Genomic DNA, 14,505 nt, shown 5'->3' on the forward strand with positions numbered 1-14,505 from the left:
TATACTCAATAACTTAGGTGAATGGTTATAATAAGGAATAATAAGCTGCAGTTTTACTAATCTTACCTTAGTTCAGCTTTGGAAACTGCACTACTAGGAAATTGGTCCATGAAAATCTGGCAATGTTAATGCTATCAAGCATGAAAACTAACTGGATTTGGATCAAGGACCTTTATTTATAGCATTTTATTTAGGATTTATTAGTTTAAAGAAGGAGCTTTGTGTCTCATGGGTTCTTAAATATTAAATAGAGTCAAAAGTCATGTGTTCCCTTCTAATGGCAGCAATAAAAACAAAAACAAAAAAAGCAGGCAATTTTACATTAATTTAAATTCCCTTATATTATCCAAAGATAACTTGGTGAAGTAATAGCAAACCCTAGAAAATTTTCACCCATGCCATATAAACAGTTGGTTGCAGATGTGAATAAAGTGTTTACAATATAGCTTATAATTAATTAGTAGAAAAGTAAAAGATGACTTCATACTAACATAAAAAAACACATTGATCCTTTACATATTGAATAAGCAAACATATATTTATATGTTTTATCTATTTGTTATTCTTATGTTATTTTTTATGCTTAAACTGCTTTCTGTCTTTTTTTTCATTTTTTTCTCATTTCTAAGTAAAATCATCATTATGGCCTGTGTTTGTCCCTAAATAGTACCTGCAAGTTCAGAATCAGATGGGTTTGCTGTGAGTCAAAATAGTTACAAGGGGAACATCATCATGGTTCATTTTCCCCCATGTTTTGTTTGGAATTGAATTTGGAAATGAAAGTTTTTAGCAGTTTAATTCACTTCTCCATAAAGTTTATGAAGCAGCAACAGCTGGTTGAATCCATGGCAGAAAAAGCCAACTTCTAGTGGCTAAGCTATTGTTTCAGAATTAAGGGAGAAAACTCATTAGCTGTTAATGAAAACACAGGGAATAAAAACAAATAGCACAGAAACCCTAGCAAATAATTACCTTACACCTGACACAAAGCTGCTTTATCTTTCTGCTCCAACCCTCAGAAATTCCCAACTTATCACTCTATGGAGCATGAATGAAATTGAGTTTGACTCTAAGGAAAGAACAATAGAGAAATCATCCTCCTTATAGGCCCCTCAGCATGATATTCAATGGAGAATCTGCCACTGAATATACTAAGGGGTGTATCTAGCGCCCAATTCTTATGACACTTAGGATAGAGGAGCAAATGACCAGCTAATAGCAGGTGAACCCTTGATATAGTTCCCCCAGTTCTTGTTTAGAAATACAAAAGGAAGGGACTGGAGGTAGTGGATGTGATTAATGGAGATATTGTGTGTTAGGATATATATCTGGATAGAAATATATTGATTCTGAGCAAGTTGCAATGGGAAAGTGTGTCTCTAGTGGCAAGGGGTCTTGCTTGTGAGAAAACCACTCAGAGCAGATGGAGTTCTAAGCCCTAATTGTAGAGCTGCTGAGTGGAAATGTCTGTCACTGTATTTTGTGATCATTTATGTCTGATCCCACTGGACTATGGTTGTGGCCACTTGGAACTGCGATTATAAGAGCTGTAGATGAAACCAGAGATCACTTGCGATTATGTTTTAAGGAAAAATGATGTTCTAAACTTCAACAAATCCAAAATGACGACAGTAATTGCTGGTTCTTCCATAAAATTTTTCACCCATGCATCTTGAGTAGCTGTAATCATTTTAATTACACAGGAGTGTCTATTTATACAGTGTCACAGGCTTTTTTTCTGTGTGTGCCCAAGGGAGTTGGGCCACTTGATAAGACACTGAAAACACTTATAGCAACATTTCCATCATCGGGAACTAATTACACTTGGATGTAAAACTTATTTTTAAATGTTTCCCCCATTGCAACCATTTTTAGTACTGACCTAGGCTCTGTTTTTGCTGCATTGAGTTGGATACCTTTGTTGTATACCTTACGGAGTCATGGTCTTGGATTTAGCACAGAGGTAGCTGTTAAAAGCCCACCTTGGGTAATATGTTTAGATACCATAGGAATCACATGGAAGTGACTTTTCCATCTGATGTTAGTAAATCAGATGGCAGGTATTTTGGATAAGACTTTAAAATTGGAAGCCCTAAATGTAACTGGATTGGATCCTGGTACAGAAAAAGGACATTAGTAGAAAAACTGGTGAAATCCAAGTAAAGTCTGTAGTTTAGTTAATAGCAATGTACCAATGCTAATTTCTTGGTTTTGACAAGTATACACTAGTTATGTAAGAAGTTAACATTGGGGAAACTGGTTGAACAGTATATAGGAACTCTTTGTACTGTCTTTGCAATACTTACTATAAATCTAAAGCTATTTCAAAATTTAAAAGTTCATTTAAAAAAAACAAAACAAAATAAAGCCCCTCCTTATTTGCTTTAAAAAAAAAAAAAGCCTGGACTGCTAAAATATGTAAGAGTAAATTTGTCAAATTTTTGAAGCATGCAGAAAACTTTGAGTCTAAAGTGATAGCTGATAAATAATGCTCAGTATATCCTACAAATGTTTAATTTTGCTTGGCAACCCAAACTACTACTTTTTTTTAATGGATTTTGGTTTGGCTCAGAAATTTTAAATTCCTTTAACCTCACAGCTCACTTTCGGGTTACCTGCCAGGCAGTCCATTTAGATTGTCTTGATAATATAATTTCAGTAGATTTGCAGTGATGTTAAGTGGGATAGGGAGCAGGGGAGGGAGAAGCAAGAGGGAGGAGATATGGGGATATATGTATATGTGTGGCTGATTCACTTTGTTATAAAGCAGAAACTAACACACCATTGTGAAGCAATTATACTCAAATAAAGATGTTTAAAAAAGAAATTTGAGTATGTTAACCCTCCGTTCAGTATTTGAGAATTTTTCTGCTTATAATAGAAATTTCACAGTGGTACTTTAGCAGAACTATAAGCTTTGTGTCTTGATCAAGTAACCTAGTAAAGGAGAGCATTTCTTTTGGCTCCAACCAGTGACTGTTGTGTGAGGTTGTTTGTTTTTTTAATTTTACTTTTATTCTCCACAATAAACTCCACGGTTTATTTTTAAAGTCCTATATCTGCAGGTGTTCAACTCAGTTATGGACATCTACCTACCATTGAGCGTATGTAGAAGAGTCTAGATATGATCATCTAATTTATGGAAAGAGAAGGCTACAGTGATTCGCTTTTAATCATTTTATATACTCCCTATCCTTCTAGTTTAATTGTAGGAAATAAACCTTTAAAGTGAGGCAATACAGATTCAATGTAGGTTGTTTGGTTTCACGGCTCCCTAGTTGAAATCCAGGGCCAAAACTCTACAGTGTTTACTGAGATTAGCACTGGCAATTTCCTTTGGAAATTAGTATTTGAGATAATATTAAATTCAGTTGAAAATCCTCTTTTCAAGTTTGTGAAATGAACTAAGCAGCTGTTGGTGCCCTTTTATCAGCAGACTGTACCTCTGTTTGGGGGATTTTAAGGAAAGCCATTTGCAGTGCAGAGCCTTTTCTTCTGGTTTCTGAATGAGCTAACATCTTCCTGCTAAACCTTTTAAAGTATCATAATAGCATGGGCCACTTCTACAAAATATAATCCAGTGTATGTTGAAAACACCCAAAAGAGATTAGCATTGTTTTAATTGCATAACTCAGTATTGTATATATATTGCCTTTCATCGAAGCCATTTTACAGAACAAATATTACCTTCATAGGGCTTTTAGAATTCCTAAGAGGTTGGTTGCATAGGCTGTAAACTAGAATTATAAAGAGAACTTCCTTAAGATTGCAAAACAAGTAGCGATTTAAATTGGAATAGCCCAGCTTCTCTCTAATTTTACTTCTCTTATTTTTCAGAGAAGGAAAGAATATTGACCTTGCTACATTATATTATGTATAGAAGTTTAACCCTTTATGTAATTTATTCTATTTCATTTGGAAATAGAGGCATTCAGGGTAAAGGTTGTAATTAATGGGATATTTATATAGCTATGTTTTCATTTTAAGTGTGATGGAGAAGTTTCTTTCTGTGGCAAAAGTTCTCCTCATTTTAAGCTAACAGTTTCCAAGTTCTAGTTAGTTAGTCGAATGGAAAATTTCCCATCCAGGTAGGTTGGTTCTTGAATTTATTTATGTTTCTCTTGTGTTAATGGATAGTGGCCACGTCCATCAAGTAAAATATATATATTTTTTGGTGAATACCAGAAGGAATCTACAAAGACTTTTATAAAGATGTCAAAAGTATGACCTTTTTTCTTTTTTTGTCCCTCAGGGGGAGACCAAGCTGAAAATTACCTTGGACAGGACAGCTCCGATGATAATCACAGTGGAACTCATGGCCCTTCTCTCACATCAGATGCACCTTTTTTGTCAGATTATCAGGATGAGGGTGAGTGTCATCTTTCTGGCTTTAGGATGACCATACTTTTATACTTTTTGTCCTGGGGTTTTTGCCTTTGGTCATTTTCAGTCCAGCAGCCTTCAGAAGGTTCTCTGTATTAGTAAACACTAGTTCACAAAGAACAATTATTTGTTTCATTATGATGCTGATCCTCCTAGGTAATTCAATAGTTCTGAAGTTAATGTACTTAGGGAAACACTAATTCCATATTGGAGCAGGAAGACATCATTATTGATCTTTCTATAAGAACTGTAGCTGAAAAGCTAAGAGGGCATTTTAAGATTGCAGAGCCCAGTTTACCATTCTTTCAGATTTTTTAGCCTCACTGAGTTTCATGAGAATTAGAGCTTTCATTTAATGATTATTAGATTATTGATTTATTGTGGATTATTTGAGACACCCTTGAGCTTATCATATTATAATAAGATATTATTTTTACCCATGCTTTCACATACCTCTGACCATATTGGTGTTGCTCAGGGGAAGGGAAAGCCACAAGAACCATAATGCAAATCTTCCTGGAGCATCAATTTTATTTGAAGATTTGGGAATGGGAAGAGTTAAATAATTCAACCCTTATAAACATTATATTAGAAACACATTGGTATGTAACAGAGTGGAATGCAAAATATATATGAATTTTTAAGATACATGAATATAAAAGTTTTGGCGTGGTAGCAGCCAGTTTCTGGCTCAGGCTCTGCTATTCCAGGGGTGGGGGGTTTACAGTGCCTCTTCTGGCATTTGGCCGCTTGACCAGAAGGGTTGATCATCACTGATACACATGGTTATCTTATCAAAGTCTCTCTTGTGCCGTTGCAGTATGGGTGGGGGGGGAGGTAGAAATGCTACTAAACTGAATATTAAATTGAAAGCTTATTATTCACTTAGGGATTGGGAGTAAAGTTGGTAAATTATTCCTTATTTTTCTTTATTAGTCTGTGATGTTTCTATTTATTTTTCTTCCAAATTTCCCTCCGACTTTGGCATTTTCCAAGTGTTCGTAATCCCTACCTTCCCTTCTCTTTTTAATTTATCACTAATTCTTATTTCATTTGGCCCTTTCAGTGATTCATATTTTCTCCTTTTCATTGAGTTGATAACCACCAAATGAGAACTATGGATTCAGTCACACAGAAACAGTGTATTTTGCTTGAGCTTTGTGTACTAGCACAATTAGTAATACCCAAGTTTTAGAAATTGGGCCTTAATGTGAGATCTGTATATTGGTTCAGGTAAAAACATTGTTTGGATTGAAAGCTTAATAATTACATTGGTAGCTGATTAATAATTATAGAAAATTAACAGTGCAAAACATTTAAAAAAAATCCACCTTTCATTTGTTTTTGATCAATCTAATGCTTGACAGAATTAGAACAATAGTACCTCATTAATGCCTAGGTCACTTATTTGGTATTTCCAACTTTCCCAAACACAGCTGAGAACACAATAAGTAAGCCAGAAAGACCTCTAAGTGAAAATAGATGTTCCTGAGTCCCAGGTTAACATTTATGTACCTTACTCCTGGGAAAGCCCCTGAGGCTCTCACTGGGGATTCCTCTTCTTACAAATGTCTAACCATTACAATGTTTTGATTTCTCAGCCCACACAGTAGAGTGAAGCATCCAATTAGAAGAAAAAGTACTGTAAAGGCATCAATTAACAAATAACATTGAGGAAAGAAACACGAAAACAATTAAAATTTGTTATAGAAAACAAAATCTATAAATAAAAAAAATTTTTTTTTTTGGCTGTACCGCATGGCTTGTGGGATCTTAGTTCCCCGACCAGGGATCGAACCTGCGCCCTCGACAGTGAAAGTGTGGAGTTCTAACCACTGGACTGCCAGGGAATTCCCACAAAATTTATGTAAGAACTAAAAAAACATAGTAGCCTGGGGCCATATTGTACTGGAGAGAGAAATGGCCCGAACTCTCCCCTAAGAGCTCAGTACCTTAATAAGGTAAAACTTTTAGTTAGCCTTTATTGAGCACTTACTATATGCCTTGCATTTGTGTTCTAAGTACTTTGCATTTATCGTCATTTAATCCTCAGAACAGCCCTAAGAGGTAGATATTAGAATTATCCTCAATTTACAGATAAGGAAACAGACCTAGGGAAGTTAATTTACCTAAGATCGAATAGCTAGTAAGTAGTATTGCCAGGATTTATGTCTACACAGTCTTGTTCTAGAACCTCTGCTCATAACCACTCTGCTATCCTTACCACTATCCTTATCTGAGTTATCAAAAAAGATGGATTCATATTCCAGATATTTTGGTTAAGACTGTATAGATACACATAGTATGTTTAAAATATTTTCATTAAAAATAGTTGAAATTAAAGAAAGTAATTAGTGTTGAAAGAGGTAAACCTATTACCTGGAAAATTCCATAGTGGAAACTTTGTTCCATAATAGTTCCCCAGGTGTTTTAATAATAGTAAAATTTTACTTAATAGATTTTTATTTTCAGTTCTGTGCATACAAGTTAACAGAATTCCCAAAGTGACACTGTCAATGGTAGAGGTAGGAATAGACTTGTTTATGTGTTAAAAATTTGACTGTAGGATGATGAGATAATGTTTAAATATGAGTTGCTGCAAAGCATTGAATCTAGCACAGTGCCTGAGTGCCTGATGCATAATGGGCACAATAGATGTTTGTTTCCTTCCCCTGAAAAATAAAGATATGTACATTTCCTGTGAAATTAAAGAGAAGCTTATAAAGATGTTAAAATTTTAAGTAAACTTTATATCCTATTTAACTAGATTGCACCATTATAGAGAACAGTAATACTTGATATGCTATTTATTCATTATTTTAACAAATACTTATTTAGAGATTATAAGGTAATAGCAAGGCACTGTGCTAAGCTGTTAAGTGAAATAGGCAGTAAAAAGTCAAACACAGTCCCTGCCCTCATGGAGCTGTCCGTCTCATTGGGAAAACACACTATTAACAAGTTGACAAATGGACAAATATAAAGTCAGTGTCTTCACTTGCTGATGAGACAGCTAGGGTGATCCTTTAGGAAAAAAAGATTTTTCTAAAATTTTCTTTGTGGTGACATTATTTTAGACTTTTGGAATTTTTATTTTTATTAGAAAAATGAAAGGTCACTGTTAAAATATTTCAGCTTTGTTGCTTTCCACCTCTAGCCAGAGCAGTGTCCTAAACGAACAACAATGCAAGGACACACAGTCTGACCCATTTGCCCACAACTCCAGTGATGAGAAGCAGTAACCATGGTGCATGTCGTGTTTGGGTCATGCTTTTGTGAAAACTACAAAGAGCTCTAGAAGAATATAGAAACCTGGCCAGGTGCACTGCATAAAATAAAAACCAAGGTTACAGGCTAAACCATGCATAAAAATGAGAACATGTTACTACCTAATCACAATTCCTTCTCCGCTTCCTTAGTAAGTGCTGTCAGTCTGAGAATGTCAGGCTATAGCCTACGGAGAGACACCTACAAATAAGAGCATAACCCCATCATCAGGAGTGAAAACTTGCTAACAAGTAATAATATTTAGATTTATATACTTAGGAAGGCATTGTTTCTACCATATTGAAGGAAAAAAATTTAGTATGAAACATTCAATACAATAACTATACAAAAGCCAGCCAACTATGAAGCTCAAGATCTGATTGCTTTCGTCGTCCAAAATGTACAATATATTTTAATGTGTCTCTAAATTTATTTCATTAGTATTATGAAGAACCCCCATGTACATACATTTTTTAAAGATGGGTTAGGGAAAATGATTGTTCTATAAGGGTATAGTAACTCCTTCTCAAAGAAAAGGAAAAAATAAAATTATTTTATAAGGGAAGAAACCTAAAATCTATAATATTGTATTATGTATCATGTATTATTACATTCTAATTAAAGAAAAGGTAATGAATGGTATTGGGCAGATATGTCTGGGAAGAAGTGAGAGAGAATGTTTTTATAATTTATTTTTACATCGGAATGTTTAAAGGTTAGAAAACGTTCTTATTCTCCAGCAAAATGAAAAATAGAATTGGAAAAGTAAAGACCTGTAATAAGTGAAGAGCCTTTATTGACCAATTTATTAAATGCTACTTGATTTAAAAGAAATTTTAGACCTGTTAATGTACCAGTAGTGGCCATTTTCAACTCCAGGCCTTTTCTGAAAGATACATTAAAAAACATAGAATATTTTGAAAACAAAGAGAATTGGTTTTTTATGGCTTTATTATTATTATTTTTAAATTTATTTATTTTTGGCTGTGTTGGGTCTTCGTTTCTGTGCAAGGGCTTTCTCTAGTTGTGGCAAGAGGGGGCCACTCTTCATCGCGGTGCGTGGGCCTCTCACTATGGCGGCCTCTCTTGTTGCGGAGCACAGGCTCCAGACGCGCAGGCTCAGTAGTTGTGGCTCACGGGCCTAGTTACTTCGCGGCATGTGGGATCTTCCCAGACCAGGGCTCGAACCTGTGTCCCCTGCATTAGCAGGCAGATTCTCAACCGCTGCGCCACCAGGGAAGCCCTATGGCTTTATTTTTAGCACTTTATAAAAACATTTCTCAGCTTTCAACTTGGTTCTGAAATAGAAGTCAGTTTTGGATTTAATATTATGAATAACAGACTAGCTTTTGTTGATCATTGTGTGTTTTATTTCTATAATAATAAAAACAGGAATAAGAAATTATTTTAATATCTTCTCTAAGGGAAAGAAGAATATATTTTAAACAAAACTTTTATTATTGTGAAATTAAAATGAAAGTTTAATTTATTGATTAGATTTTTGTGGCTGGAATTCATGCTTTTCTTAAGTTTCTTTGTACCAAAATTAGAATCTTAGAATCTGAGAGCTGGAAAAGATGATGGTCATCTAGTAACACGAACAATTTATTGAGCACTTACTATGCCGTACTAAGTGCTTTTCGTGGATTATCTCATTTAATTCTCAAACCAGCTCAGAGAGGAAGGAACTGTTATCCCCATTTTACAGATAAAGAAATTAAATGAATTGGCCAAGGATGACATGCCTAATCTATGGGAGGTAGTGGGTGGGGGTAGGATTCCAGTAGATTCCAAAGCTGCTGCTTTTTGAAGACCTCTTATTAGCTGGTTGTTTGACTTCTGAAACACCCACTCTTATGGGCTTTATGTATCATTCTCTTATTGCTTCTATTTCACCGAATATAATGTTCATTTAAAAATAAATGTGTTCAAAGGTAATTATCCTCTAAAAACTGCTTTAACTGCATCGTGCAAAATTTGATATGTACTAATTTCATTATAATTCATAATTCCATTCTAAGTATTTTGTAATTTCTTTTATGATATCCTTTTTAACCTATGTGTTATTTAGAAGCGTTTTTGTGTGTTTTTTCCTGGTTTTTGTTTTGATTTGTTTTGTTTTAGTTTCTAGGGATTTTTAAATCTGCTTTTTTTATTTTTTAATTTTTATTTTTCTAATTTTATTATGTAAGAGCCTAAAAACATAATATATACTATTTATATTCTTTAGACTTTATTGAGACTTCTTTTGTCGCCTAGTAATAGTTTATGCTTTTGTGCTATGTGCATCCTGAAGTATTCATTGAATACACTCTTAACTATTTCTATACTTGTAAATAATGTTCTTCAGATCTTTTGTATCCTAGCTTTCCTTTTATCTGCTGGAAGGCTTGTGTTAAAATCTCCAATTATAGTTGTAGATTTATCCATTTTTCCCTGTTTTGTTTTACATTCTCAAGGCCATGTTTTAGATACTTATAAAGAGGTCTAAGTAATTTAAAAGGTTTCCTCTTATTGAGCTGAAATCCTATCCCTAGAACTTCTGCTAATTAAGCTAGTTTTGCCATCTAAGTCTACTCATAGCACCCCTGATAGACTTCATATTCAATGAGGATAAAAAGTGTTTGTTCACAAGCCAGTTTGAGACCCCATTGCTATGAGTTGTGTATAAGGCCTGATTTTACTGTATAAATTATATTGTTTCACAGAATAAATAAACTGTACTTCTTACAATGTTTACAGAGGTATGTGAATTAATGGTGCAGTGATGAGCAGTAAGTGACCTCTCTGATCAGGTAAATCTTAGGCTGAATACTGCTGACAGCTTTGGAGGAAAATGCGTGTGTTTTATGGCTGCTTTACTTGGAATGTTAGAAACCTATTGCAGGCTCAGTCATTGGTACCCTGGTAGGTTGAAAGAGTTAATGGCCTAAAAACAGCAAGCCATTTGCTTCCTTCTCACTGACAGGGTCAAGCCCATTACTTTCTTCGTGTGTATTTTTCTTAAATTACACAAACTATATGAACATATTTAAAGTTGTTAGTTCCGGGCTTCCCTGGTGGCGCAGTGGTTGAGAATCCGCCTGCCAATGCAGGGGACACGGGTTCGAGCCCTGGTCTGGGAAGATCCCACATGCCGCGGAGCGGCTGGGCCCGTGAGCCACAATTGCTGAGCCTGCGCGTCTGGAGCCTGTGCTCCGCAACAGGAGAGGCCGCGATAGCGAGAGGCCCGCGCACCGCGATGAAGAGTGGCCCCCGCTTGCCACAACTAGAGAAAGCCCTCGCACAGAAACGAAGACCCAACACAGCCATAAATAAAATAAATTAAAAAAAAAAAAAATAGAGTTGTTAGTTCCTTTTTATTCTATTATATGAAGATAATGAAAGTGACTCAGATAGTCCCTCTCCATATATGATTATGTAAATAAACATACATACATTCAAACAAGCATTTATCTCATTTTCTTTTTATCCTTCAGACACTTGCTTTCATCTTTGTTGCGTGCAGGTATATTTTTCTTTAATAAAGGCACATGACTCCTGTCAACCCTAACAGAAGTTATATCCATGTGTTTAGAGTACACACTGTGGAACACAAAACTGGTTTCCATGTCTGTGTTTTGAGGGTCAACGAACAAATTCCTACTGTAAAACACATACTTTCATGAGCATGGTAGATTTCTGAACAAGTTTCTGTTGGCTTCAGGTGAGTCCATCAGATTTCAAATGATTGGGAGAAATTAAGGACTCAATGGTGAGTTAACTGTGATAAGGGTAAGTAAGCTGTCACTCAGGATTGCAGTGGCCTCCTTCATGAAGATAAATGTCTTATTAGATCTAAGACATCATGTCGTTTATATAGTCTGGTATAAATCACAGATGAAGATGACAAACTGGGTTTCAAAGTTGACAGTAATTTATATAACTTAAACAAATGATTACCAAGGATTATACATGTTTTGTGAAGAATAAGAAAACAATAACAATTATCTGTCTATGAACTACCCATTTTTCATTCTTCAGCCCAGCATGTTGGGCTGTTGGTGCGTGTTTAAACTCTAATCTTCTGTCCAGTGCTCAGTAAAGCACTCTGACATGTGTTGATGGTTGGATATCTTATATAATGCTTCTTTCACTAGGAAAAACTCCTTGCAAATTTAACCCACGTTTTAACATTAAAACCGTGGCATTTTAGAGATGGAAGAGACTTGGTAATCACCTGATCTAATCTCTGTTTTACCAAAGAGGAAACTACATTTTTAAAAAGGCTGAGTGCCTGGTCTTATGGTCAGCAAGACAGAACCAGTGCAGAAACCAAGACCTGGCTGTGGTCTCCCCTGACCCATACTATGTACCTTCCCTCACCTGCATGATCTCAGCATGCTTTTCAGTGCAGACCCAGATAGCTTTGCCTGATCATGGACCTTAAGCTATTTCTCACAAGTTTCAGTTAAGTCCTTCAGACATGTGTGTCTCTCTGGCCTATGTATGTTCTTATCTTCTTCCCAGGATGATTTGGAAGCACTATATTTTATAAAGAATTTCAAAGGGCCCCATAAATGCTAACAATTATAACTGTGAATAGCATACAATTAGTTTCTGAATTGACTTGACCCAGAACTAATTTGTTATCTTTTTTGGCCTTTTTGTCCATGTTATAGATTTTAATATACTGCCAATGAAGAGTTAGTTATTGAATACCTTTATTCAGTCATGAGTTTAGAGGCTGTGTGGAGGATACAAAAAGAAATAAGATGTGATTCCTTTCCTTAGTGAGCAAATAATCTAGCTGAAGAGAGAAGACTAGACACCCCCACTATAAAGTATATGGTACATAATCAAGGGCTGATTTTCAGGGACAGAGTTTTCAGAAGAAAAACCAACTGGTTGGACTTGCAGTAGTTTGGAAGAAAGTCAAGATAAGATTTGGCCTGTGCTGTAGCCAAAGTGTTTTTAGAAATCTTTTCCAGACTGGGAGTATGAGCAAAAGTCCATTCTTTGAAAGGTCAAACATTTTTTGAGCTTCCACTATAATTAGTAGTGAAGTAACAGTGGCCATCTTTATTTTTTTATTATTATTATTTTTTAAATTATACAGACTTTTTTTTTTTTTTCCTGGCATTATTTATTTATTTATTTATTTATTTGGCTGTGTTGGGTCTTCATTTCCGTGAGAGGGCTTTCTCTAGTTGCGGCAAGCGGGGGCCACTCTTCATCGCGGTGCGCGGGCCTCTCACTGTCGCGGCCTCTCTTGTTGCGGAGCACAGGCTCCAGACGCGCAGGCTCAGTAGTTGTGGCTCACGGGCCTAGTTGCTCCGTGGCATGTGGGATCTTCCCAGACCGGGGCTCGAACCCGTGTGCCCTGCATTGGCAGGCAGGCAGATTCTCAACCACTGCGCCACCAGGGAAGCCCGACAGTGGCCATCTTTAAATGCAAATAGTTGATTTTTAAGTGAGTGATTTGGCTGATGAGATTAAGCTTTTTCATATTGCCTCAAGTATTCTTGTTTCTCTCCAAATTCTAAACTAGTCAATGAGTGTAATGGTAATATGAAAGTCCTAGAATATGATTACTGAAGTTGTTAGTGTGGTCATTACAGTGGTGGTTAAATGATATACAGTGTTTTGGTTGCTAGTGTAGTATATTTATCTGATTGATACATAAATGAGTCAGAGGCAGACCATCCTTCTTCAAGCCCCAAAGCCACTGACCATTTTTATCTCAAAGTTTAATATTCACTTAAATGTGAAAGAATTTTGTTTAAGCATAAAACCTTCAGGCCAAGTATATAGATACATATACTTAATTTATATAAGTATAAATTTATACTTAATATATATTATGCTTTATATATATGTGTAAATATATATATTTTTAGTCATTTCTTCATGCTTTGGTGATCTTTGTTTTTCTACTAGCCATAAATTCTTTTGCTTTATCATAGAACTCTGACTTTTCAAGCAAAAAGTAAATGTTAGTAATGCTGCTTAAAACAATGCTGAAACCTGTTAATCTAGAATATTATTGTCTACTAGGGGAAGACTGTTGAATTCACATGCTATAATTACACTTATGGTCTACACTGCCCTTCTGACTTTGAGTGACAGTCTTTTTTATGTTAGGCCCTAAGTAGCTTTAACCCAGATACATTAGCCTAGTGGGAAAGAAAGATTATACAAAGTGGTTTCTCTGGCTTGTAAAATTGGGATTTATAGGGGAGTTGTTCCTTCATGGAAAGTTTTCACTTACAGAAGCCTTTAGCCAATTATTTGCAGACCCATTTCTATGAGCTGTTAGGATATAGCTTATGTGGTATGGTATATTTTAATGGAATGCTCTGAGAAATAAACATCATTGTCATAGTTAATTTTGTAATTATGTTATTTCATAATAATACTCCAGATTTTGTTTTAATCAAAAAAGCATAGGGTTAACTGGGATCATGAGTGCTTCTTTCTACAAATGACCATTATCATCATTGTAAGACATTTATGAACGCCCAAGAACGTAGTTGGGCCTAGAGATTTTCACAGCTTAGGGAAAAAAATCATTTGAGTTATCTAATCTAGACCTTCTAATGAATTCACATCATTCTTACTAATATCTCATTTAATTAATTATCAAATATAGCCATTATGCTCTGTATTCTTCCTTTGCAAGACACATTTCCCACCCAACTATTATTACTAATTTATTCTTCATGTCTAACCTAAACTTTTCCTTCTTTAGTTTCAGGCCGTTGCTGTTTTCTGTACCATCTTCCGAGAATGAATAATTCCCCTAATTCATTTATATTGTTACCTTTAGAAGGTATTTAAAGACTGTGAACATTCATCCCCAGAGTCTTCACTTTT

At 35.4% G+C, this 14,505-nt stretch overlaps 1 protein-coding gene across 1 annotated transcript in view; it reads left to right on the forward strand.

The window, feature by feature from the left end:
* Window positions 1–14,505, forward strand: part of SKAP1 (src kinase associated phosphoprotein 1) — a 290,911-nt gene that overhangs the window by 85,600 nt on the left and 190,806 nt on the right. The window contains exon 4 of the mRNA XM_036837890.1: window positions 4,253–4,369. Within this exon, the coding sequence (XP_036693785.1) occupies window positions 4,253–4,369 (117 nt within the window). The remainder of the gene's footprint in view (window positions 1–4,252; window positions 4,370–14,505) is intronic.

Source organism: Balaenoptera musculus, chromosome 20, assembly GCF_009873245.2.
Source record: "Balaenoptera musculus isolate JJ_BM4_2016_0621 chromosome 20, mBalMus1.pri.v3, whole genome shotgun sequence".
Classification (NCBI taxonomy): Eukaryota; Metazoa; Chordata; class Mammalia; order Artiodactyla; family Balaenopteridae; genus Balaenoptera; species Balaenoptera musculus.